This window comes from Dipteris shenzhenensis, chromosome 23 (assembly GCF_047967505.1).
Source record: "Dipteris shenzhenensis isolate YYH24624 ecotype China chromosome 23, Dip_SZ_1.0, whole genome shotgun sequence".
Taxonomy (NCBI): domain Eukaryota; kingdom Viridiplantae; phylum Streptophyta; class Polypodiopsida; order Gleicheniales; family Dipteridaceae; genus Dipteris; species Dipteris shenzhenensis.
The window spans coordinates 50,088,968-50,115,624 of record NC_141618.1 but is presented as its reverse complement, the minus strand read 5'-3'; the positions used below and the strand labels follow the sequence as shown (position 1 = coordinate 50,115,624).

The 26,657-nt window shown below is 43.3% G+C and overlaps 1 protein-coding gene across 1 annotated transcript in view; it reads right to left on the bottom strand.

Moving 5' to 3' along the window:
- LOC147887496 (ALA-interacting subunit 1-like) overlaps positions 1-24,285 on the bottom strand; it is a 30,185-nt gene extending 5,900 nt beyond the window's left edge. The window contains exons 1-7 of the mRNA XM_087394118.1: positions 24,101-24,285; positions 23,874-23,944; positions 15,685-15,785; positions 7,287-7,345; positions 7,094-7,168; positions 3,170-3,292; positions 2,917-2,987 (exon numbers count right to left, since the gene is read on the bottom strand). Of these exons, the coding sequence (XP_087250244.1) occupies positions 2,917-2,987; positions 3,170-3,292; positions 7,094-7,168; positions 7,287-7,345; positions 15,685-15,763 (407 nt within the window). The 5' untranslated portion in view covers positions 15,764-15,785; positions 23,874-23,944; positions 24,101-24,285. The remainder of the gene's footprint in view (positions 1-2,916; positions 2,988-3,169; positions 3,293-7,093; positions 7,169-7,286; positions 7,346-15,684; positions 15,786-23,873; positions 23,945-24,100) is intronic.
- Between the last annotated feature and the right edge of the window lie 2,372 nt (positions 24,286-26,657).

Genomic DNA, 26,657 nt, shown 5'->3' with positions numbered 1-26,657 from the left:
AGGATGATAAGGTAAAGAAGTCCCCCTTGAACGAAAAATGTATAGGTTGGGATCAGCCCGTGACCTACGGAAATGCTTCCAAACAACAAACTCATCCATTTTATGATTCCATGCTCGAGGAGCTTACTTAAGCCCATATCAGGCTTTCCGTAACCCGTAGACCATACCTACTGACTTGGTAAACCCAAGTGATTTCTCCACATAGATCTCCTCCTTTAAATCACCATTGAGAAATGCATATGTAACTTCCATCCGATAAATGGGCCACTGATTATGAGCTACAACTGCTAACACTGTCCGAAGAGTGGCCATCCTGGCAGTAGGAGCAAACGTGTCACCATAATCAATCCCTGGTCGCTACAAGTATCCCTTAGCCACCACAAGTCAGGGCTTTGTGCTTCTAGTGTGTCTGACAAAGTGCTTCCCGAACATTCAAAGGCTCCTTGTCTTTGAGGATGTGGGACATCAAGGAATAATTGACCTAAAGTAGAACTACCTCCAAAACCTTTTCCTTATTCCGCTTGGATCACCGGGGTCATCCTCCTCTCGAAGCCATAAAGAAGGGATGTCGATAACACCTGAGTCGTGAAGGTTTTTAATCAACCAACATCGTACTTTCTGAGAGCCTGATCCGGAACTTTCCCCTGCTGCCTAGGGAGGTGGGGAATCATCCAAATCACTATCGGAGTCACTCTCAGGTGGAGGATCAAGAACGGCTGCCAGTGTCACAAGGTCCACATCTAGTCAAAACCCTGTTGATAGAGGGTGGCACACCGTGTTCATATTTTGTATATGACTTGGACAAATATATATTGTTGTTTCTACTCTCTCTCTCTCTCTCTCTCTCTCTCTCTCTCTCTCTTTCTCTTCAGAAGTTTATCTTCCGCTGTTGTTGCGAGAAGCATTCACTGTAGCAAGCAAACTATACCCCTCCTTTCTGACAAATGGATGGGTCAACTACCTGCTTGTAAGCCCCCAAATGAGGAGAGCATGGGGGAGTGACACATGGAGCGAGATAGGGGGAAGGAAAGAGGGATGAAGAAGCTGCCATGTGGCAGCACATAGGCTGCCACATGGACAGTACATTAGTGTCCTTGTATTTAATAGAGATCAACCTTTAGGGCAGATCTGTCCAAGACAGCACAGCCATGGTGTCGGCCATCCTTGGGGCCACACATGGACTTTGTTTTAGGGCAAGAATGCAGCCTCTTTGTGGCCCCATTAGAGGGGCATTGGCACTAGAAAAGTTTGATCTTTGTTGGGAAATATTTGAACTTTGAACTCTTGGAAAAGGATGACCTGTTGGAATCATCTTTGGCTTTGTCGCTTTTTGTTTGTTGTATGCTTCTAATTTTTCAAAATTTTCTACCTTGGCCACAGCATCTAAGAAGTCCTTGGATCCAGTCCCTAGGTGGCCTTCACATCTAACTTCCCCCTTTGCTTCTTTGGAATGTGTACAAAGGCATCACACCCAAACATACGGAAACAGGAAACATCGGGCTTCTTGCCAAAATAGGTATCAAAAGGAGTTGCTTTATTCACCACCTTTGTCAGACCGAAGGATTCTCACATGAAAGTTAGATTCATTCTTAACTAGGGCACACCATTCCCGGAAACGAGAATACGCCAAAGACTTGTAGGCCAGAAAGTATACCCACATGAATCTGCTAAAGTCATCATCCAGTAGCATGAAGTAGAGAGCCCCGCCAAGACTGGAAAAATCATGAGATCAACATCGACCAACTCCAAGGTAAGGAAGCCTGCCGTAAGGCCTGCTTGGGAACGCATCCCAGTGTTGCTTTCCTTGAATACATTATCGGCACTGACTATGCTTGCTGCCCACATCAGGTAAGCCGAGGACCATTTGTTCACTAGCAGCATGTCGGAGCGCTTCAACATTCAAGTGACCAAAACGAAAGTGCCACAAGTCACCTTGAATAGAAGACGTGATCATGAAAAGCACGAACAGAGTGTAGATGCCATGAATTATTGTACCAGTCTGTACCACTTAGCAGTAGCCTTATCCCGGACTTTCACAAAGAGTTCATCAAGCGATACCGTAGTACCAAGACAACAAGTCTCATAAACAGACAATAAATTGAATACGAGAGAGGGAACAAACAGAACTCACGAAGAGTGCATCCCTCCTTTTCCATTGGGAATGATGTCGAGATTGCCTTCACCACGAACTTTGATGACAGGTCACAGAGCTATCGTCGATACAAACATCCCCACCGGAGATCACAAAATCCTTCAGCCCAACTGGAGAAGGACTCATATTTCGGGATGCCCCACTGTCAATGATCCAAGTCCGAAAGTCTTTGGCTTGTAGAGACAGAACCCCTCTCCAACAAAGGAAGCAAGAGAATCAATCATTTCAATATGCACAAAAGTGGGAGTGCACCTTACAGTCCACTATAGATCCGAGGCTGGAAACAGGCCTCTACCTGGAGTTAGGGAAGGCTGCTTGAGCTCTACACATGAAGCCAATGCAGCGAAAATCCTCACACAAGGCACCTTTTGGCGTAATTGCCTCTTTTCATTCGAAATCATATCAATTTGCAGGAAATACACACTTCTAACCAAGTGGCACATGATTCCTCTAACTTCATATGCATGTGTGTAGCTTTCTCAAACTTGAAGACACTAGGGACTTTACTAGAATTCCAGAATGCATCTGTGCCAAAAGCTACACTTTCTGTTCTCCAAACCTAGTTTCAACTAAAAAGTGTCTAGAGGCCTACATGCACCACGTGTGTATACGCCAAATAGCCACTTCCCTACCTTGACGAGACATATAACTAATGCATTCCAAAACATTCATAATCTTCAGCTCTCCTTGCAAACTTGGACAAACACCATTCCCCATAATACAATCAAAGGACTCCAAAAGTTGAAAACTGTAATGATGCTTACCGCCTATGATTCTGATAAAAGTTATCCAGCTGATAGTACACATAAACTGGGCTTTTCATGTGCTTTGGAACCTAGAAAACAAATTAAACATAGGTTAATACTTAGCACCCACTAAGGCCCTCCCAATGAGAACTAGACTAATAAGTTCTGCACTATTGACTTATACACAATTAAAATTAATGTTCCAATAGTCACAACAACAACGAGCAACAATCAGCAACGTCCACTCCCAAAAAAGTGATAGACTACTTACAGTCAAAGTCCGAGTGCATGCCTTGTTGGTGTGAATATCTTGGATGTACTTAGCTCTGGACTCATTGTCTGTATAATTCCCAGGAATACAAGCTGATTGGTACTCCTCGACAATTTCAACCACCTGTAGCATTAAACAGGCAGCCCAGCTCATAAATTGTATCAAAGATCTCTCGAGATCCCTGTTCAAAAAACTTACATATGATTTTGTGTCTCCTCTCTCTCTCTCTCTCTCTCTCTCTCTCTCTCTCTCTCAAACATGCACACACACACACACACACAAACACGCAGCAAACACATGAGAGAGCAAGAGAGAGATGATGAGGATGATATTAGCAACCACACGAGACTGAATACAGACTATGGAACCAAAAGGCAAAGATACAGTAAAACGTAAGGACTAGTAGACTAGCGATAGTCCCATGAGTGAGTGCTAACTAGCTAGTATTGAGTAGTAGTGTGATGTGTGGTCTAGCTAAAATGATAGACAGGTGCAAGTCCATGTGAGTTTCCCACGCAAGGGAAACGTGTAAACCAAGTAGTGTCGACTCCAAAGCCAGAGAGCTGGTCTCATCTCTCAAGAACCTCAACAATGAAAGCAGCCAGCGTTGCTGTCCATCCTGGAAAGATGCAATCGATGAACCATAGGAATCTAACTCTAATGTCCTGTATGGGCTCTGCAGGTATGTAGAGTGTGTTGCTCGTCCTCAACTGATCCGTAGTCATGGCAGTGCAGATGCGGTCAGCAAATAATGAAGGCCGTCCTATGTCTACCAACATTCTGCCTCCTTTCGAAGGGGTAGTGGATGGTGGCACAGGCGGGCAGGGCTGCGCAGCGAGGGGAGAGGCTGCAAGGGCGCACCGGAGAGGCTGTAGAGTGGGGCAGAGAGAGAGAGAGAGAGAGAGTCAAAAAGTAGGTTAAATTTTCACCACAACACAGCCTAAAAGAAGAAGAAGAAAGAAACAACTACAACAACTAATGCTAACACAAGGGAAGAAAGATATACCTTTGTAAGACTAGAATATGTCCAATCATACAAATTTAGATTTTTTGTTGTTCTAAAGATCAAAAATCTACACAGAAAATAAAAGAGAAAAAGAAAGAGAAGAAAAAAGAGGTAAACAAAAACTTTTATGAAAGACATACTTAGCAAGAAAAGCAACACTTACGTCCTCATCAGTGTCCAAGCATAAGCAGCTATACTGGGTTTCTAAAAGGAAAGAAAGATAAACCAATGTACAATAAGAAAACAAATGAAACACCAATACAAACACAAAGAAACAATTATTATCATTATCTTTTAATTATTTCATTTTTTATTTGTTTTTTTAAATTTAAAATGATAATAAATAATAAAATAAGAGTGGGAGGCAAAACGTAATAAACAAATATATATACCTTCATAAGACTAGAATTTATCCAATCTTACAAACTAATAAAAAAATTTATAGAACAAAAGAGAATAGCATTTGGAAGAGAAAGGGGAATTCCTTGCCTATAGAGTTATGCCATTTGGATTATGCAAATATGTCATCCTCTGGAGAGAGAGCTACCTGGTTTTGAAGCAAATAGGTTCAAAACTGTCGACTTTCAATGTTATAAGAGACCTTGGACCCCTAAAGACTCTTCTACTTGGCTAGCAAAATTTGAGAATCCTTTCTCTATAGATTTAAGTAGGTATGAATCCTTAGAAGAAGAAAGTCAACATTTTCCGCAAATAGCTCCACCTCGACAAGGTGGAGCTACAGGCACTGAGCTCCATTCAGTCACAGATAGTCCCTCAGCCTTCTGAGGTTCTTACATAGGCCACGGGTCAATCACTTCCAGATCCATTGCTTAGCACTCACGCAACATTGGGGGCTTAAGGTCCTCCCCTCTTTTGATGTCTCCATCAGATCCTCCGACTAGCCTAGTCCTGCACAGGGTCCCCCCCTTGCAACCCCTCCAATGTCCCCTCCCTCTCTAGATACCCCCCGCCCTGCTTCCAACATACACATTCTTTTTTTTTTGTGAAACCATTAATGTACATGGAGGATAGAGCCAGTGTGGAGCTAAGCACAAAGAAATAAAAAACAGTGAGAAAACACATCCATGTCAGAATGATCCATGTCACCCTCATGACAGCTGTAAAAGCATAGGGCTGAAAAGACCAATGACCCAAGAAGGCATGATTCCAGTGTGTCCAAATTGTCCACAATGCCCAAAATCTGACCCAATAAAATAGAAGAGAGTATTGGGACAGCTCCCGAGTCCCAAATATCCAGAACAATTTCCCAAAGGTAGAATCAGGGAATCTGAGCCGCAAATGTTGGGAAATTCCATCAAGGAAAGAACGTGACTGAGGACAATGCCAGAGCAAGTGCGGAACAGTCGCATAACTGTGTGGGCATCTCAAACATCTGGAAGGGGTTATTTGTCGTTTGGCTAATCTGACTCCCACAGAAAGTACCCAAACCAGGCATCGCCATAGGAAAACCCGATGTTTGAGAGGCAATTTACTCTTCCGAAGTTGTTTCAAGTTGAATTGCCACCATCGCCGTGACGTCCTCAGGTGCCAAAGAGCATTTCCATGCGTCGCAGGGCTGCAGGGGAATAAGGCAATAGACCTTCATAAAAGTTAAAGCACAAAGAGAAAGAGGATTGGAACTGCGAATATTACGGAGCAGTTGCCAATCCTGCCATCTATCCTGTGTATGCAAAGGGGGCACTGGTTGCAATTATGTGCATATCTTTCTCCAAATCGGCCTGTGATGCATGCCCAATGCATATCTACAGCAAGCAGCTGGAAAGGAAAGCAATTGACCTTGCTGGTCCACCACATCATCAATGTATAGAATTCCCAGCTTCATAAGATAGGATGCCTTTACTGGTTCCTGTAGGGCCAAAGGAGTATAAAAACAGCACTCCAATGTATACTTTCCTGACACATGGAATCCCCTTGTAAGGAAGAGTCACCAGACCAACAAACACGATATAGCACCCTCTTCCCGTCATGCAATAATGCAGTGGAGTAGGGGCAGCCAGAAATTTCGCCCTCAAATTTGCCCAAAACCACCTCCCAATGATCAGTGATCCACCTTCCATATGCATGTGTCCGCATGCTCACACACACAGCTGCCAACATGACGGCCCAGGGCTGATCCTGCTGAAAGAAAGTCTGATTTTTCTGGCCAAAATGTGATACCGAATATTCAATATATTCAAATCCCAATCGTAAAGCCTTCCTGTGTGATGTGGTCTTCCAGAGAAGCTCCATAGCTTGAGACATAAATGCCGAAATGTCTTTTTTGGTCAAGTGAAGCAGAGGCAAATAGAACTGGACATAAGCCATGATATTAGACTGGACAATTCGGAGCCAAACATGCAGAGGCCAAGTCAAAAATTTCCAACACACACACACATAACTGTAGCTTCCCCACTTCCTATAGCAATTTAAATTGTCCTTGTAAGTGGTATCTGGCACCATTTTTTAAATGTAAGGAACAGATTCGTTTTGAAAATTATGAAATACAACATCAACAATACTTATAATATCCTTTCAATGCCTCAACAAAGCTGAACGAAATAGATCAGGTAGATGAAGTGTAGCAAAGCCTTCCTCATGTCCAGAAAGGTTGTCAGCTTCAGATGTCAGTTAGCTAAACACGCTGAGAATTCTGCCAACTATGTGTTAACATTGCTTGTGTTTCTTTGTTGTGTCAAATGTAAGAGAGAATTGAGAGCCATGAATAAGTACATGTGTTCAGATGTAAAACATTGTGCTATGTGATGTACCCAGGCACATCCATGCACACGGCACATTCATGTGGGGTGGAATGCCATACATGTTTGCACATCTGCATGTGTGCACACTGCAGTCATGTTTGTGTGTCTAGTTGAATTGCAAATAAAGCCTAGAGAAAAGGAACAGGGAAAGGTGCATACACTTCTTGACGCGAGCAACGCAGCAACACCAATAGGGATGAAAACCACTCCCACCAGCATGAAAATTGTTATCACCTGGAAAAAGTTAGTGAAATGTTGTCATGTATTGTCACATAGAATCATCATATATATCTAAGCTGAGCTTGGCAGACTAATGAGCCAACTTTGATTAACTAAAGGACACAGCACTCACCCATCCTGGCGTTAACAAGGGCTTGCAGGCAGGCAACTCCTGCTGTGTAAATGCAGAACCTGCACAATACATTACAAGTAATTTACAATATAAACAGAAACTAAAAGTCAACAAGAGTTCAGGATATTCAATAACTACACACTCCAAAACAGATTTGTGCAGCATTTTGAAGCAAGCTTTAGTAATCACATGTATGTTGCAATACATCGCATGGGCTTCACGTGATGTTTCCTTATGTTTAAGCTTATGAAAACAATCTTGTCATATCCTCTCTTCTCAATCTGCCAGTCTCCATTTCCAAATAAATCTCATTCATCTTGCAAACCGATATATTTTAGTCCCTCACACATTTCCATTTCTATTTCCATACTTAGGCCCGTTCCTTGCATCCCCTTATCCCAATTGCAAGCATTGCTCTATATGAAATCCTTTGGTACAATTTACTTTAACCCCTAACCCATATAAGGCATTGATTGCACTAAACAAAAATGCAAGCAAATCTATGTGGGACAGTTAGACAAGCCATCCTAGACTGGCATGTGGGTCTGTTAACTTGTGATGTGTTCCCCAAGTGACTATATAGGCGTGTCCAACCAGGGTGGTGGATATATGGGTGTGTCCACCCCAAGTAAGGATTCATAAAATACCGTTGACTCATAAGCAGACTCCAACAAAGGAATAAAACAAATCTCCTGCTGTGAAATTGTGTTATGATATATAAGGAAATAGAGAATCATAAATAAAAGTAATGTGTTCTCCAAGCAATATTAGAACCAGACTTTTCGAGAATGCAAATGTGTGCAATGCATGCAAAATTTGAATGCCAATTGGCCCTCCAATGGGGAAGAGCGCCCTCATGAGAGTACTTCGTGTTAGAATTATAGATATAATTTAGCAGTGACCAATGTAATTTAATAAGCTAGTTAGGCTCACTTTTCCCTCTTTAAGAGGTTTTTCCCCCTAACCGCGGTTAGTTCACTAACTATGGTTAGTGACTACTAAGGTTTTGTCACTAGGACAAAACCTTATCTCTAACTCTTTCAGTTGTACTCTTACACTCTTCTATTGCAACCAAGCTATCAAGCTTTCAGCTCTCAAGCTCACTCTCTCTTGCTCTCTCTCTCTCTCTCCAAACTCTCACATTTGGTATCAGAGCAGGTTGATCCTGCTCCCTACTCCTTTCTTCTTGCCCTCCAGCTCCAGCCCACAAGCTCCCATGCCAGCTCGTCGTATCATCCGTACAGATCTGTACGGACTGATCCCGTACAGTACCTACGTGGTCGTCGTACAATCTCGTCGCCCGTACAAGTGAAGCGTCGTACAGTCTGCAGCTCCATTCCGTACAGCAGATCTTCAACCGTATAGCCCGTCGCCAGACTGTACGGTTCGCCATACAGTTTCGTACGGTTTGTTGTCGCCAGCCGTACACCTGCGTCGACCGTACTGCTCCTACATCATTTTCATCATCAGTTCATCAGGCGTCCGTACTGTTCTGTACAACCTTCCGTACTTTCCGCATGCAACCCATCCGTACAAGTGTTGTACCCGCCGTACATGTCCGTACATTTCATACAACCTGCAGCAGACAGCTCGTCCGTACAGTACGGCCATCCGTATCTCTGTCGTACAGTCACCGTACAAGCCGTACAGTTGCATTTGGCCTTCTGAGTAGGTTTCATTCTTGCAGGCATTCTTGCAGATGGTCGTCTGGCAAACATTTCTTTGCAGGAAGCCATTGTTTGGCAGAGCAGTTTTTTGGGCAGATTTGAGCATATTATTTGAATTGGGCATTTTGCAAAATTTGGGACTTTGCAGATAATTTCAAGCTCGAAATTTGGGGCTTTCAATTCTGCAGCACAATTTCTTGAAGAAATTTGGGGATTTTGTAATTACACTGCAATTTCGCAGTGAAATTTGGGGCTTTTGCAGATAGAGAGCAATTTGTGCAACATTTGGGGCTTTCAGACCATTTGCCCCTTTCTAGTTGCAATTTCAAGCCACAAATTGGGGCTTTTGTGTTGGAAGAGCAATTTTGGAGTTTTCAATTCATACTGCCTTTCTTGAAGTGTTTTGCAGCACTTTTGGCAGATTCAGGAGAGTTTTTGATGCTTGGACAGATTTCTGACAGTGCAAGTGCAAAAATCTGAGTTGCATTCACAACCAGTGCTTGGCTCTGTTTTTTGGGAGTTGTGCATTTCATTCCCAGTAAGGGAATTCAGTTTTGTATCTGCTTAAATCTCTTTCTCAGATATGGCCCAGCAAAATCAGAATGACTTCCAGTTCGGTGGTCTTTCACAGGAAGACAAGTTGGATGGTACCAACTACTCCCTCTGAAGTTTTATGGTACGCAATATTCTGATTTCTCGCAATTTATGGGATTATGTGAATGGGGGTGAGATCCGACCAGCAAGTATGGCACCTAATACCCCTCCTCAGCAAGGAGGTGGAAGAGGTCGTGCACAGGGTGCAGCTGTAGAACAAGTTGTTGGTGCAGCTATAGCCACTACTCCAGAGCAGAAGAGATAGGATTCACGGGATGCCTTAGCTTTGTCATGCATCTCTCTTTCAGTGAAAAGATTTATCATTCCGCATATCCAGTCGTGTAAGACCTCGAAGGCAGCATGGGATATCTTCGGCAAACTGGAGTCAATGCAAGGTATGGCCATTCACAAAATTAGCAGACTGTGAGAAGGGTAGTCAAAGTATGGCCATTCACAAAATTAGTGGGATCAGGTGAGTGACGCTGGTCATGGACACAAATCTGGCGCAGAGACTATCTTAAAACTTGGACAAATCCTTGTTTTAAGGTCGTGTCACTCGTGTGCATGCATGCATAATCCATATGATTGGACTGAATTATCCCAAGATAGACATTTGCCGCCATCTTGCCTGAAGTCTTGCACACTCTTTTCCGAATTTGGGCTTCCCTTGATTTGGGTCCAACTTCCCCAAAACCATAGATTCCTTGAGTAATAAAAATTACCTCTTTTTTCACGCAAAAACCATCGTATTATACACGTTTCTCAAATTACAGCTTCAAGAAGAGCAGACCAGGAAAAACTTGGCTTCACGTGCAGGTGAACAAGCTATGCTCTCAAAGTTTATGTAAAAAACAAAGGGATAGGCTAAGACATCAGTAAATCAACCTTCCAGTGGATCAGGACAGCCTTCACAAAAGGCTAAAAATGATGCAAGTAAGCCCAAGAAGAAGGGTTTTTGTCATTACTGCAAAAAGCCAGGTCATCACATTGCAGAATGCAGGAAAAGGCTTGCAAAAGAGAAGAAAAACAGCTCCAATATGGCTGTTTCAGATTCAGCTCCTCATGCATCTGACAGTGGGGATGCTGCAGCCAACTTTGTTGGACAGGATTATGCCTTTTTATCTTGCATTTCAGATTCTAGGCTGGCTGCTCCAAATGCTCGGGATAGTACAGCCACTTGTAATGATGATACATATGCATTTTTGACTTGCACTTATGACTCTTCCACGGATGCATCTGCTTTCAGTGTCAATGAAACACTGAACACTTGGTATTTTGACAGCGGTGCATCCAAGCATATCACTTCTAGGAAGTGTCTTTTTACTTCCTTGCGTCCACCTCCCGTTGGTAAGAAAGTCACTTGTGCTAAAAACTCGTCATATTCAGTACGTGGCACAGGAGAAGTTGAGCTTACTGCCATTGATGGCTCAGTTTTCAGACTTTCAGATGTCTTATATGTGCCTGGTATCACCAAGAATCTTCTTTCAATGTCCACTCTTAACAGAGCTGGATTTCAGGTCATCTTTGAGGATGACAAATGTGTTGTCTGAGACAAGGAAAATGATTATGCCTTAAGATTATCTGGTACTCTGCTGCGTGGGCTTTTTCAGCTTGATCTTTTTGAGAAAAGAGCAGCCCATGCTCTTGCAGTTTCTACCCCTACTGCTGCCATGCAGAATGCAGAATTATGGCATGCCCGATATGGCCACATGCATTACAACAGCTTGATGACACTTCAGAAGCACTCTATGGTTGATGCATTGCCACCTCTTGAGATACCTCCTCCACATGCCTGTGAAGGGTGCATTTTAGGCAAGATGCATGGATTCCCCTTCAAAAAGGATGGTTCAGTTAAAGCTGTCCGCAAATTACAGCTTATACACAGTGATGTCTGTGGTCCCATGAGGACTCCATCATTGGGTGGTCATCTCTACTTTGTTACCTTTATTGATGATTACTCCAATTTCACTTGGGTCTTTGGGCTGAAGCGCAAATCAGAAGTATTCATGGTGTTTAAATACTTTTCAGCCATGGTTGAAAATGAAACCGGACTCAAGATATAGACATTACGCACAGATAGAGGTGGGGAATACTTGTCTCCAGATTTTGATGCTTTTCTGAAAGGCAGTGGTATTGTGCATCAGCTCACAGTGAGGCTGACCCCTCAGCAAAATGGCAAAGCTGAGAGAACTCTTATGGAAATGGACAGATGCATGCTGAAAAGCAAACACATGTCTCACAAATTCTGGCTTGAAGGTCTGATGTGTGCCAACTACATTTTAAAATCGGGCTTTCACTAAGGCTTTGAAAACAAAAACTCCCTATGAGGTCTGGAATGGGAGAAAGCCTTCAGTGGATCATTTCCGAGTCTTTGGATGCCTTGCATATGCTCCTGTGCCAGTTGAATTTAGGCACAAGTTGTCAGATAAGGCAATTAAGTACATATTTGTTGGGTACAGTGCAAAAAGCAAGGGGTACCGTCTCTACAATCCTGCTACACACACAAGATCATTGTCAGTAGAGATGTGATATTTGTAGAAAATTCAGCTCACACTCAGACTGAATTTCATATGCCTTCTTCTTCAGAGGATGTTTTTGAGGGGTTGCTACCCATTGCCTTGGGTTCCCCTGCTGATATTTATGATGCAAATCAGCATTTACAGCCACCTCCCGATGCTTTAGTTCAGCCACAGGATGTCTTGCCACCTCCACAGGTGGTGCAGACAGAAATTGCAGACATACATGCAGCAAAAACAGTCCCAAACTGGCTGTTACAGACTCTCAGGGAGAGTAAGATTGATGCTCCATTACCTGGCAGGACTCGCAGTGCAACAAGGCACATGGAAGGTGCTAATTCAGTGGAATCAGCATATGCAGGTACTCTTCTTGATGAGGAGGAGCCTGCAACATTCGAAGAAGCAAAGGACAATGTGCATTGGATGAATGCCATGCACGATGAGTTGCAGTCCATTGAAAAAAATCAGACTTGGGATGCTGTAGACTTGCCACCAGGTAAACATGCCATTGGCACACGATGGGTTTTCAAGCTCAAACGGAAGCCAGATGGCTCCATTGCAAAGGACAATGTGCATTGGATGAATGCCATGCACGATGAGTTGCAGTCCATTGAAAAAAATCAGACTTGGGATGCTGTAGACTTGCCACCAGGTAAACATGCCATTGGCACACGATGGGTTTTCAAGCTCAAACGGAAGCCAGATGGCTCCATTGACAGATACAAGGCAAGGCTGGTTGCTAAAAGCTATGCTCAAAAAAAGGGCATAGATTATGAGGAGACATTTGCTCCTACATCCCGGATGACCACCATCCGATCTGTTATTGCAATGGCTGCACATTTTGAGTGGAATGTTCATCAGTTGGACATAAAAATAGCCTTCTTAAATGGAGACTTGCTGGAAGAGATGTATGTCAAACAACCTCCAGGCTTTGAAATTACAGCAAATGCACTTCAGGTATGCAAGCTAAACAAAGCTTTGTATGGGCTGAAACAGGCCCCTCGTGCATGGTATGCCAAGATTCATGCCTTTTTGACCAGCAAGGGGCTGCACAATAGTCCTACTGAGAGCACCCTCTACATCAAGATGGATGGGGAGGGAATTTTAGTCATCCTTCTTTATGTCGATGACTTACTGCTCACAAGGTCCAATGAAGATAAAATTGCAGATTTCAAAGCTGATTTGCAGACCACCTTTGACATGTCAGATTTGGGGCTGCTTCACTTTTATTTGGGGATCCAGTTCTCTCAAGAGAGACGTGGCACTGTTATGCCTCAGTCCAAGTATGTGCAGAAACTCTTGGACAGATTTAACTTGCACGATTGTAAGCCCATAACCACTCCCATGGAGCCGGGACTGAAACTCACAATGCATGATGCAGGAGAATCAGTTGATGCCACATCTTACAGTCAGGCTGTTGGATGCCTCATATATCTCTGCAACACTAGACCTGATATTCAGTTTGCAGTATCTCAGGTGAGCAGGTATATGCACAGCCCAAAAACTATGCATTGGCAGGCAATTAAGTGCATCTTCCGTTATTTGCAGGGCACGAAGTCTTTTGGCTTGTTATTTCCCGGGGGGGTGACTTGCATATGCATGCCTATAGTGATTCAGATTGAGCTGGTGATTATGACACTAGGCAGTCCACTAGTGGCAATTGTTTCTTTTTGGGTAAATCTTGCATTTCCTGGCTGAGCAAGAAACAATCTACAGTGGCTACCTCATCATGTGAAGCTGAGTACAGGGCAGCTTTCACAGCAACACTTGAATGTGTCTGGCTGCGACGTCTATTTGCTGATCTTCATCTGCCTTTGGAGGGTCCTTCTCCAATTCTCACTGATAGTCAGAGTTCCATTGCAGTGGCAAAGAATCCAGTGTTTCATGCTCGCACGAAGCACATTGAGGTTCACTATCACTACGTCGGAGAGAAGTTGCATGCAGGAGAGATCAGTATGATCTTTGTGTCCAAACATGACAACGTTGCAAATATTTTCACCAAAGCACTATCACGTGAAAAGTTTGAGGCATTTCGCAGTGCCCTGAACTTATATCCGTTTGGTGATTGATCAACCTTGTACACGACATTGGCACTGCAGGGGGGTGTTAGAATTATAGATATAATTTAGCAGTGACCAATGTAATTTAATAAGCTAGTTAGGGACACTTTTCCCTCTTTAAGAGGTTTTTCCCCCTAACCGCAGTTAGTTCACTAACTATGGTTAGTGACTACTAAGGTTTTATCACTAGGACAAAACCTTATCTCTAACTCTTTCAGTTGTACTCTTACACTCTTCTATTGCAACCAAGCTATCAAGCTTTCAGCTCTCAAGCTCACTCTCTCTTGCTCTCTCTCTCTCTCTCCAAACTCTCACACTTCGTTCTATTTCGACCTACATGCAAGGTGTGTGTGAGATGGCGGATGAATGCAAGGTGAATGAAGAATGCTACGTGAGATTCACAATGAAAGGGTGATACCCTTTCATTAATGTCCCTCGAGATCACTCAAGTTCCATCTTCCCATTTACACCTAGCCTTAGCCTATGACCCATGCATCTACCATTCAATGCACCCTTCCCTTCCTATTGCCCCTAGGACCTAGACACGTGTGTGCACATTTTTATTAATAGAATAAGTATCACATGTCCAAATTCGATGCCGTCTGAAGCAGTGGCTCCAGCTCAACTAGTCCTATCTACTGAGATGATCCACCGCCATAACAAATCGGTCGGTGTCCATCATAAATACAAATACATGTTACACCATTGGCATATAATATATAATAATGTTTTAATGTCTACTAATCACAGATTAGTGATCTCTCTTGTCATGACAAGGATATGTGTATCAGGCCTGCTGAGTTCAATGTAAGATTTAACAAGAAAGGCAGCGCTTAGCCTGAAGCTAATTTCAGAGGTGGGTAGGAAGTAACATTTACATGCAAAATTAAGCATATACTGTAAAAAGAGATGATCCTTTTGGTGAATACCTTACAATGATCAAGGTTTTGTGAGGCCTGTTACAATTAACTTCAGCAGCTTCACATGAGGTAAATGGTCAAGGTTTTGTAAGGCCTGGTAAATACCTTTCAAAGAACTTCACCAGCTTCCTTATTGGTTTTAATATGCACTGGTCCCCCGTTGGATAAAATATAAAATATACGAGATTGGCATACCACCAACTTGGAACCCAGTATGTTTGTCTTTTAGGCATTTGTTCATTTTACAATAGCCAATTAAAATTGTCTTGTATTTTTGGGTGTGTAAGTAGTAGTGGAGCATCTTGATTCTTGAGTCCTGGTCTTAGTTCTGCATTGTAAAAACAATGCATTTCAAAAGCTCACAATCCTTTAAAATTTTCTGCAAACATAGATAGTTTCCATCATGCCTTTGCAAGCATACCAAGTGTTCTCTTCCTAATCATTCTGAAGATTGCCCCTCCAACCTATTTCTGTTTTCTTCTTTCTTTCATCATTTATAAAACCACTTTGAATATCAAAGAGTGTCATAACCCATACAAATGCATACTGAATTGGGGAACTTGGAGATTAAGTTTCAAAACAGTAAACCACCACCATAAAGCTGGACTGAAACACAGGAAAATGTGTGGAATGATACAAACTTTTTGGCCTCTTAGAGTCCTTCCTGGCTGCAGAAGCTCCACCAGGACCACTTGACGTACTGGCTCCATTTGAGTTCATAACTCTACTTCTGATGGTCAACCTAAAATTTCACAATGTTAGCAAATTCTTAAAGATGAAGGAGACCATAATCACATTTCAAAGCAATCAGTCGACAGCAAAACTCTAAACTGAGTAAATTTCAATTTGCACACCTAAAACAGAAGCATACCCAAAGGGTGTAGCTTAAGACTCCACTCAGCTATGCATGCCTAGCCAGGAGGCAAGGACCCTTGCGCATGACATGGTTGACACAGCTATCTTGAGACTTCATCTGAATCATTTCCTGGCAAGTGAGGGCAGCCGCACCTCTTACAGTTAGAGGCGTTCCAAGGCATCGAGGTACATGCTGGATGCCTCATAGGGTTAGAGAAGTCTAAAAACATTACTATTATTATTTTTAATTTTGTGGGATTGGCTTGCATGACATGCCTCGTATTTGTTATCTCGCTTTGTTTAAAAATGAATAACTCTAGGCTCTTGCATTATTGCGAATTTATATGTATACCCTCTAGTAAAGAGCCTTATCAATTTTCCATTCCAGGCAGATTGTTAATATTTTGACTCTCGAGCATTTGTAACTCCAAAATGCTCAGGATGTTCATTGTTTCATGTCACAATCTACATCCTATTCTCCACAGCATGATAAGGGATGATGAATGTCACAGGCATCTGTCAGCTGTGGCAATCTGCCCAACCACAGGGCACTCTAAAGGGTCACCAACCCTCAGTCAGGGTAAAACCAAGGATGCAGCAAAGCTGCATGCAAGACATCAGGACAGTAGCCACGCCAGCACCATGGCCCATCTGCCAACAAGCAGTCGTACAGGCCGCTACATCAGCAGAGTCCCAGATACAGCTTCTCACACGGTATGGGCTACCACACAGAAAACTATACAGCAAGGCAATGTCAGCAGCAGCATTCAGCACTGTCTGCAGCAGATGACACGTAGCAGTAACAGGCTGCCATATCAGTATCCATGTCCTCTCTCTGAACAAGAACAAACTTTTTTATAATTTCAAAAAATGATTTTTGAAACTAAACTAGCTCCATTGGATGGGTTTAACTATGGGAAAACCAATGGTGAATACAGCAAGCGTACTCCTCTCTCTCACTTGGACAGTCATTCGTGTACTCTCCCACAGAGACAGGCAATGTGTCTCCCTCTTGGCATTCTTCTCAGACATCAACCTTGGTGTCAATGCCCACTTTAGTGGCCCCACCCCTTAGCTTTTATTGGATCTGGTTTTTCTTCATAGAACCTTTGGTCTTTCCTTAGCTCCCTCCCTCCCTCCCTCCCCTCTCTCTCTCTCTCTCTCTCTCTCTCTCTCTCTCTCTCTCTCTCTCACACACACAGAGCCATCACTGTACTAGGCTTCGGTTTCGTCCCAGCGCCTGGATAGATTGATTGATATGATTATGATTATGACTATGATTCTGTTAGCATAGACTAGTACTCAGCAAGGGTCCTAGCGTACCCTTTGCTTCAGCCCAATGAGATTTGTATGAGTTCGCTTTTCTGTGCACTTTGTCCCATAGGCCCGTGAGGTCTCCCGTGGACGTTAATCTCTCTCTCTCTCTCTCTCTCTCTCTCTCTCTCTCTCTCTCTCTCTCTCTCCCCCCCGTACCTGCTTGTCCTCCCGTACCTGCTCTCCGTACCTGTTCATCGTGCATTTCCGTACCTGCTCATCGTACCCTTGTTGTATCTGTTAGCCTGTACTCTCCTTGCCGTACCTGTTAGCGTATCTGCCATACTTGCTTTGTAGGCCCAGCCAGCGCAGGCTTACCTCTAGCCTGCCCAGGCCAGCTCCTCGTCTCAAGCCGCTTGATTAGCTCCTCAACAGGTCAGCCGGTTCGTCTTTGAGCACTACACCCCTAGTTGGGCTGAACCCCCAACCCACCTAGGGGGTTAGCTCAGCCTGAGGGTGGCAGGAGAAAATGGCCAACAAGGATTGGCCCAACCTACCTTCCTCTTCCTCCAAAAATCCCTCGACTCCAACAGCCCTGCACAGCAGAGCCAGATATGCCATGTTGCAGCTCGAACACCCTCTCCGTATGCACATGTGTATGAACGAGGAGGTCTTTCCGACTGACCCATTATTGGGTATCATGAACAGATTTTATTCTTGCAGGCTGAGGTGCGAGATTTGAGACTACAACCAGCGGATGCAATAACCAGGATTCAGATTCTTGAAGGTCCTGGTAAGCAAGCAGTAATAGATGAGGCTGTCAAGTCCTGCAATGCGTCCCCCCCTACTTCTCAATTAATTTCTACTGTCAAAGATTTGGTTCAAAATGAAGTACAGACAGCCAAGCAAGAGGTCACTGTAGAGGTTGAAGCAAAGGTGAAAAAAACTGATATTCAAGAAGAGATCAAAGAACATGAAGCCAGACGGGACAATGCACTAAAAATCAGAATTGGGGGGCTTCTAGACGGATGGTACAAGGCGGAGGATTCCTTTGATAATACTTTAGCACATTGATTGGACCGCAGATGAAGATGATAAGCCAGACAATCCTAATGAAGAAGGTGAAGCTAGAATGGTCAATATTGGTTATCGGAGAGGGCATGCTGTAATTTCATTTAATTCACGAGATATACGGCTTGAAGTCCTCAAGTTGAAAGGAACTAAACTATGGATAGGCAAGGAACTCACAAGAGCCCAGCTGAAAGATAAAGCAGCGGAATTACCTAAGGTTAAAGCTGCCAGGAAAGATGGAAAGTGGGCAGTCTACCGTGGTGGAATAGCACTTATCAAGGAGTTTAAATCCAAACCAAAAGACTCTCAGTCTTAGAATGATGTATGGCCAATGATATATATGGTCTTAGAACATAGTCGAGGTACTCTAAATACATGGAGTTGCTTCTGCGCTCCTTGGGAGCTGCCATGTGCCCTCCCTAAGCTGATGTTCTGCATGGTTTTCTCTATTGTCCCATAGACCTCTGGTCTCCCGTGGACGTTAATAGATTCTCTCTGTCACAAGAGTTCTATAGTAATATGGGGGTAAAACAAGGATGTCCGCTCTCACCCACTTTGTTCAGCCTATGCATTGATAGACTTGAGGAGTTGGTGAATGAAGAAGCATGTAAAGATGAGTTATACAGCCCTCATCTAGCAGGTCTCGTGATTTGGTTGCTTCTTTACGCAGATGATGTGGTTGTTTTCACTGATAGTGAAAGTAAGATGCAAAAAATGATGGATATCTTCAGCATATTTTGTGCAGAGAGTGGGATGGCTATTAATGTCAACAAAACTAAACTCATGATAGTCAAGACTATACAGCCAAGCAGCCCCCTCCAAATCTTATATAAAGGACAACCCATTGAGACAGTGCACTCATTCAAATACTTGGGTATTGAAATCCCTGCCAATAATAGATGGAACAGCTGTGTGCAACGGAGACTTGATGCAGGATGGGCAAAATACTTCCAATTTGAAAATGAGTGCAACAATAGCAATACGAGAAGGTGGCAAGTACGAAATATGATCTTTGGGGCATATGTGATACAGACAGTACTCTACGGAGTAGAGGTATGGGGTGGGAGTATATCTCCATCAACGTGGAATGAGATAGAGAAAATGCAAAAGTCTTTCATTAGGAGGCACCGGGGCATCAAGGCTACTACACCATACTCTTTGTTACTCCTAGAGACAGGATGTATACCCATAGAGCTACATGCTCTGAAGAGAGTACTCAGATACATCACAAAGGTCAAGTGCATGGATAATGAAAGGCTACCAAAGAGAGCGTGGAATGAAAGTCAGAAGCTTCAAAAGACAAACAAGGGCAAGATTTTGACATCCGGATGGGCACAGGACCTAAAAAAATGGTTCAAGAAGTGGGAAGTAGAAGAGTATTTAAACTACTCTTCAGAGGAGATTGATGAAGAGGCTTTTCATTATGACCTGCTGAATGCACTACACAGGAAATGGCAAACAGCAGAAAACAAAGATAAATTTGAGTACTATCGCACATATATCAACCCCGAATATTGGTCAATTTATACAGAAAGGGAGACAACAACGCAGAAGTACATATGTACACCTATAGCAGTGCATAAACGGAGGGCTTTAGCCTCACTTCGCACCCGATCACACCAGCTGCAAATAGAAACAGGGGGATGGAAAAAGATGCCAAGGGAGAGTAGAATATGCCAACTATGTGATCAAGGTATGGTTGAAACAGAAGAACACATGGTAATGATATGCCCTCACTATGCACACATTAGGGAAGAGTTCAATCACCTCCTTGAGGGACATAACAAACTGGCTGATTTGCTGCATAAAGGGTCACCTTCAGCTTTAGGAACATTTGTGTATAAGCTCTTCAAGCATAGGAATCCACCTGAATCCTAGAAGGTGGTTTCTCTTTCCACCCTCCCATCTTCGGGAGGAGCTTTCATGTACTTGTGATATTGTATTGCTCAGGTCCCATAGGCCGGTTTTGGTCTTCAGAGGACGATAATATATTCTTCTTCTTCTTCTTCTTCTTCTCTCTCTCTCTCCCCCCCCCGTGGCCTCAAAAGACAAACAAAAGCAAGACGCTATCATCTGGTTGGTGGCAAGACATTCAGAGATGGTTCCAAAGATGGAGAGTAACATCCTACCTGGAGATGTCATCCGGGGAAATGGATGAGAAGGCATTTCATAAAGCTTTGTTGGGAATATTGCAGCAAAAATGGCAATCAGCTGAAAAAAGCGCTAAGTATGAGTACTATTGTACGCATGTCAATCCCATTTATTGGGACACCTACTCCAAGGAGGAAGAAAATGCACAAAAATACATAACTATGCCCATACCTGCAAATGCAAGGAGAAGCATTGCACTCATCCGCACCCGATCACACACTCTAGAGATAGAGAAAGGTGCTTGGGGAGATGTCTCAAGGGAACAAAGATTTTGCAAGCTGTGTGACCAAGAACAAGTAGAGACAGAAGCACATGTCCTCCTTACATGCACACAGTATGCCTGCATAAGGAGGGACTTTAACAATATTATAGAGGAACACGACACCCTAGCAAGCTTGCTCTCACATAGCGGGTAACTATATTGCCAAGGTTCTTAAATATCGTGAATGTTGTATTACTAATGTATTTCAAAATAATTGTTCTCCCCCCCTTCCATAAAAGGAAGGAGACACTTGTATCGTGACTTTTATGGGTCCCATGGGTCGGTATTTCGGCCCCCAGAGGACGGTAATACATTCTTCTTCTTCTTCTTCTTCTCTGTGCACGTGCGCGCGTGCATGTCAAGCTATTGCAGGCGATCCACCCTCTTGGTGCTGCAGTCTCTCCGCTCTCTTCCCTTGCGCAGGAGAATTTTACCTCTTCATAGCAGTTTATCACATGTGTTAAATTAAAGGACTAAGGCTTTCAGCCCCTTCATTATGCTGGAGTTGTCTTCTAATTTCACGATGAGATTTTGGTGATTAACTCTATCCAATAATGCTAAGTCTAGGACTAATTCTAAACTTTGTGTTTGGTCTTGCCATGTATATTCTTATTTTTCATGTTCAAAGGCGAACAACCAAGTCAAGCGTTCTATAGCTCCCTACTTCTCCTTATTACTAGCTTAATCCGTGAGCTTTTGCTCACAACTCACAAGTTTGCTTCTAGCAACCCTTCATCTTGGCACGTTCTCTCCTTCTCAACCTATTCGCAAGCCTTCTTGGCTCTCTTACAGCCTTTTTAGGACCCAGGCTCTCACTCTTATATTAATAATAGTATAGTGTGGCCTTGCTAGGTATCTTGGGTTAGGAAATTAAGGAGTAAAGACAATGATCATTGTGAGTTCGACCTACATGCCTAAGAGATTAGAGTATGATAGTAGAATTAGCGACAGTAGCCATAGTAAGGTAGTCCTCGATGGCCTAAAAGACTAGTAGTGCCTAAGTACGGCAATTAATAGCATTACTAGTAATTGGATGCCCCAAGTACCTAGAGCGGGCTTAAGTATCCTAGGACACATTTTGTTTGTGGTGCTCCTAGGAGTTTCTAGTAGTATGCTAACAAGAGATTGTTGAGGCGGATGGTGTAAGCTCCCAAATTGTTTCCATCATCGATTCCTACCGACAACAAGGTTGCCTTCCAGACTTCTAGAAGAAAGCGAGATGTATCAGCCTCTCGCCACTTCTCCCTCATTGCGTTCCCATAAGGCCCTATAGCACCTAGGATTCCAATGGGCTTCTCACTCAACAGTAGGCAGCTCTCGAGCTATCTTACACACCGAGCTATGCCTCAACCCTTTTGGGCTCTCTTTTCTGTTGCCTTAGCTAGCCTTTTCCCTCCTTCTCAACCCCTTATGCTTTCCTCTAGCGTTTCCTCTTTGCTCTTCTTTCTCCATTCGCTTCTCTCTCCTTTTCTCCTTCATTTCTTCTTAGTGGAGGTAGCAATTTGCACCTTGAAAGATTTGGAGTGGATAAGCACCCCCATCAGGCCTCCTCAAAGGAGCTCGTATGAAAACATCCGAGAATACCCCCACCTATAGCATTTCGTTTTTCCCTCCTTTGTTATTCAATTATCCACTAATGTAAAAGCTCTAACACAGCTAGATCCTCAATCTACGCAGAGCCTCTTTATCCCCTAGTACCATGGTTTCATGGTTGACATGGAGACACCCCATCATATCCCCAAATACCCGTGATCCTAAGATTCCCAAGCTTGCCACAAGAGTATAGGCACAATTTCTCAACAAGTGCAAGCTTCACATGGTCTTGGAGCCCCTCAAGACAACATCCTCAATCCTTTTGGATAGTGATGTATGGAAGGTCCTCCTAGTTGTTTCGAATCCCTCCTAGTTACCCTGGAGACTCTTTCTGAAAACTCTCTGAGTTGAACAAGTCATCGAGAGCTTGGACATTTGGCCAAGCCTCACCCAAAGATTGCTGGACACCACATGAAGAGTGACAAATGAATCCCTTGCTATAGAATTGTAAAAAAATACGATTTATGGTTGAATTAGTAAAGCAAGTGGACTCCAATGCTCATGTGTCCTCGTCACAAGCTCTATCCCATCAAATCTAAGAGTTTGTCATACCTTGTTTCTAACTCAAGGACCCTTACCGATCACATACACCCAAATTATTGAGAAATAGCTCCTTGATATGCTAAGTGTGGAAAAGGCCCATTCATGCAAGCCTTGGTAACTCTAAGTTAGCTTGCTCCACACAAGCCTTGCCAGGTTCTTGTTATCCTGATCTCACCCATTGGAACTAGATGGTCCCGAACTCGTTGAGAAACTCCACGACCTCTTCACCATCTTCTAGCTTTAGCGCGTAGAGTTGATTCTTAGGGTTCAAGATCCTCCTTGAGTTACCTATCTCGTGCCAATTCTTTAATATGTTCCAAACATCATGGGCATTAGTTGCCAGATGAATTAGTGGAACTTTCATGGTCTGTATTGTTAGAGTTAGTCATCTCCAATCTATCAATTAGGGAGAGAGGGCCTCTATGTGGGTGTGCCCGCCTAGAGAGACGAGTAGTGTATGAGTCACTTCCACTATATTTCAGCAGGTTAGGAGGGGGTTTAACCAGGGCATATGCTAGGGTTAGTGAGTCAGTTACCAGGCCTAGTTGAGGGTGGTTCAGGGCTTGATTTGAGGCCTAGTTAAGGCTGGTTCAGGGCCTAGTTCAGACCTGGTTGTGTCAGTCGGCCAGGTCAACAGACCTGGTTGGCAATTCGGCAGGCCCTGCCCCTTACAAATAGGGTCGTTTCGGGCCCTGGTTCCTCAGTTGTTTGGGAGTTCTTTGGTGCAAGCTTAGTGATTGACGAATTGGTCGTGCAGTCTACAGCCTACTCCTGCTAGTTTTGGGGTACAGTTTTCTACCTCACCATCCAGTGGTGCAAAACCTCAGGGAAAAGAGGCGTTGTCACAGAGCTCGTGTTCAGACTCTTTTTGTTGTCTTTAAAGGAAACAGATGCTTCCTACAGAAAACGATATAGTCTCACGCAGACTTTGTGTAAAATAAATGGAAAGGAATGAATGAAACCTTGGTAGCCCACAAACCCCAAAATGGATCTGCAAATTCCCTCTGTCATGACTTCCGACAACCCCCACAAATGATCGTGGACATTTTAAGACATATTCTCGAGGCCAAAAGAAGAAATATAGCTTTGATTTATTTGTACCTGTCTCGGTACGAGAGCTTCGCTACGGAAGAAGCTTCTTTCTGTCAATCGGCCTACGTTGATCAGAGGCCCTATATAAAAAAACAATATATCAGGACGTAACCTCGAGAATCCGTCGACCTAGCGACCAGGCCGAAAAATGGACACGATCTTCCCCGTCTAAGGCATTTCCAGGGGCGAGAGGGGCAGATCAAAGCAGCAAAACACAGAATGTTGGATGAAATTACCTGTGCTTGGGGAGGGAGGATTGTGCACGGTGGATGATGATGATGATGATGGAGGATTGCAGGCTCTGGATGCGAATGAATTTGGTGGAAAAGAAAAAGAAAAGGGATTGGTATTCCAGAAGGCTGGAAATTTTCAACGATCGAAGTTCCCTTCTGCCACCCGGCTCCCTCTAAGTCAAACCCTCTTGCTGGCCCTCCAAAGGGTCTTACGGTACTGTTGGTTTTTGCGGTCAAAAGGGCGGTAGGTAATCAAGTTGACCAGGTTTGCGGGACCGCATTGGTTGGGGTTGAGTTAGTGGTGTAGTTAGTAGGAGAGGGGGCTTAATTAACTGTGAGACTACAGTTAGTGGTTCAGGGTTTTTGAGGGTGTGCCCATGATACATACGTATGGGGCATCACCCTCCTTGTCGCCCCCTCCAACTTTTCTGCTTACCTTGCTCGTCACTCCACTCGCTTACCATCCTCCTCGCTGCACTCTGCTTACGCTCCCCCTCACTCCAAAAGCCCTGCTTACCCTCTTCCTTGCTTACCTTCTTCAAGCGGCCTGTTTTTGGTCGCTCCTCCTTGGGCGCTATGAAGAGCTCGAGGAAAGCGGTCTGTGTTCACAGCTCCTTGGGCGCTATGAAAAGGTCGAGGAAAACAAGCTGTTGTGGCACGCTGCTTGTCTGTTTGAAGTGTAGGCCGATTTTGACGCTGCCTTTGTTTAGGTGGAGCATTAGTTGTGCGCTTCTTTGGGCTGCGAATGCGGGTTCAATATGTCGATGCAAAAATCCATGCACATCTCGTGAAATCGTGCATGCAATAGCTTATTGTTGCATGTCGGTGACTAGGGATAGAGTTAATGGGCCTTCCAATTGTTGTTGTGATGTCGTGTGATGTGTGGGAAGTGAAGTAAGTCGGTGGCATGAGTGTTGATCTCTGGAGTCGATTGCTAAAGTCCCTAGAAGAGCGGATCGTTTTAGCAGATGTTATTTCTGGCTTTTGTTCATGAGAGCTCGCCTATAAAAGCATGCACGATGGTACAGTAACGGTATCTCGATTCACTATGCTATTGTAAATTTGTGGTCGAGCCTTCAAAGAGCATGCGGTCTTTTACTTTGGTGTGTGAGCATTTGAAAAGGAAGGTTTGTCCTTGGGATGGCAAGTGCTTGTGAAGTCGATATGTCTAAGTGCATGGAAGGTATTTTGCTTCGCTGCCTTTTGGTTTTCGTCAAGTTTTGAAATTACAGATGCTTGGACGTGCGTGCTTATAGATGATTGGATCTACTTGGCTACTATTTTGATGATGTTTCAAACATGCAAATTTCTTTGGAGTTTGCCATTTCCTATTTTAGCTCAGTCCACCATAGCCTCAAAACTCAAACTCCCGCTGGCTACAGCAGACTGAACTTCGCTAGGTTTCACGCACGAAAACTCGTTGTTTTTCGCTGTGACGCTCTCCAACTGATTGCGCCCTTCACGTCTTTGTACTATTCTACATTTCCCACTGCCTGGATTCCTCGCTCTTTGTTTCTCTTTTAAATCTCTAGTTTACAATCATTAGTACAAAGTGTTGTCCTGCTCCCGCTCGTCACAGAGTTGTTCCTTTGCTACCTCCTCGCCCTCATTCTTGATCTTGTCATCGCTACTCCTTGTATTACCAATGAGGGCCTCGCTTTTCTTCCTACTATTTCTGCATTATGTTGTCATTCTTCATGTTGCGCAACTGTAGAGAGTGGATGTTCTGGTCAAGGCTGCAAGTAACAGTGATGAGTTTTATGCTTTTTGTGAAGTCGAGCTAATTGTCAGTGTCATTGTTACATTGCTGTCTTTGTTGAGGCTATTTCATAAAGATCATTTACATAATGACACTGCACGGTTGTGTTGGCATTAGATGTGAAAACTATGTGTGTGTATTGCTTGTCTAGTGAGATTAATTTTACTGTTTAGGGTTCAGTTTATTTTTGTAACTCCAGTTAGTGAATGCTATATTTTGTTATGTTATGCTTGCTTGTATGAATGTGCCTATGCCTTTCAACATGTTTGAAAGGCATTTTTAATGGAAGACCCAACATGTTAGCTTTGCTGATACACATTATTTTGAACAGAAAACATGAAAAGTTTCGACTTATTGTAGAATAGTGCTTTTGCAGCTCCTATGTAGAAAAATGTTCGATGATTGCCTTTGGGCAGAAGCTTTTGTATTTGGAAAACCAATTTCATTAATGTAATACATATTATTTTTTTAAGATGAAAGCAGATTATTAAAGCATGAGTCTCATATTCAATTTAAAATTTTTAACGTAGTCTTTCGTTTTTGTCATTATTTAATAAGAACCATGTAGCATAAATACATTTTGCCACTAGTATTTATTATACAGTCTTCTGTGTTTGTCATTATTAAATAAGAACTGTGTAGCATGAATCCATTTTGGTAGTAGTATATATAATTTAATGTTTAAACTTCAATGGAACATCCAAAATATGTAAATATATTTATATTGATTAGTTCAACATTCTCGAAACAATTTTCTTAAAATTTTTAACTAAAGTTATGTTAAAATTATTCTATTTAGAT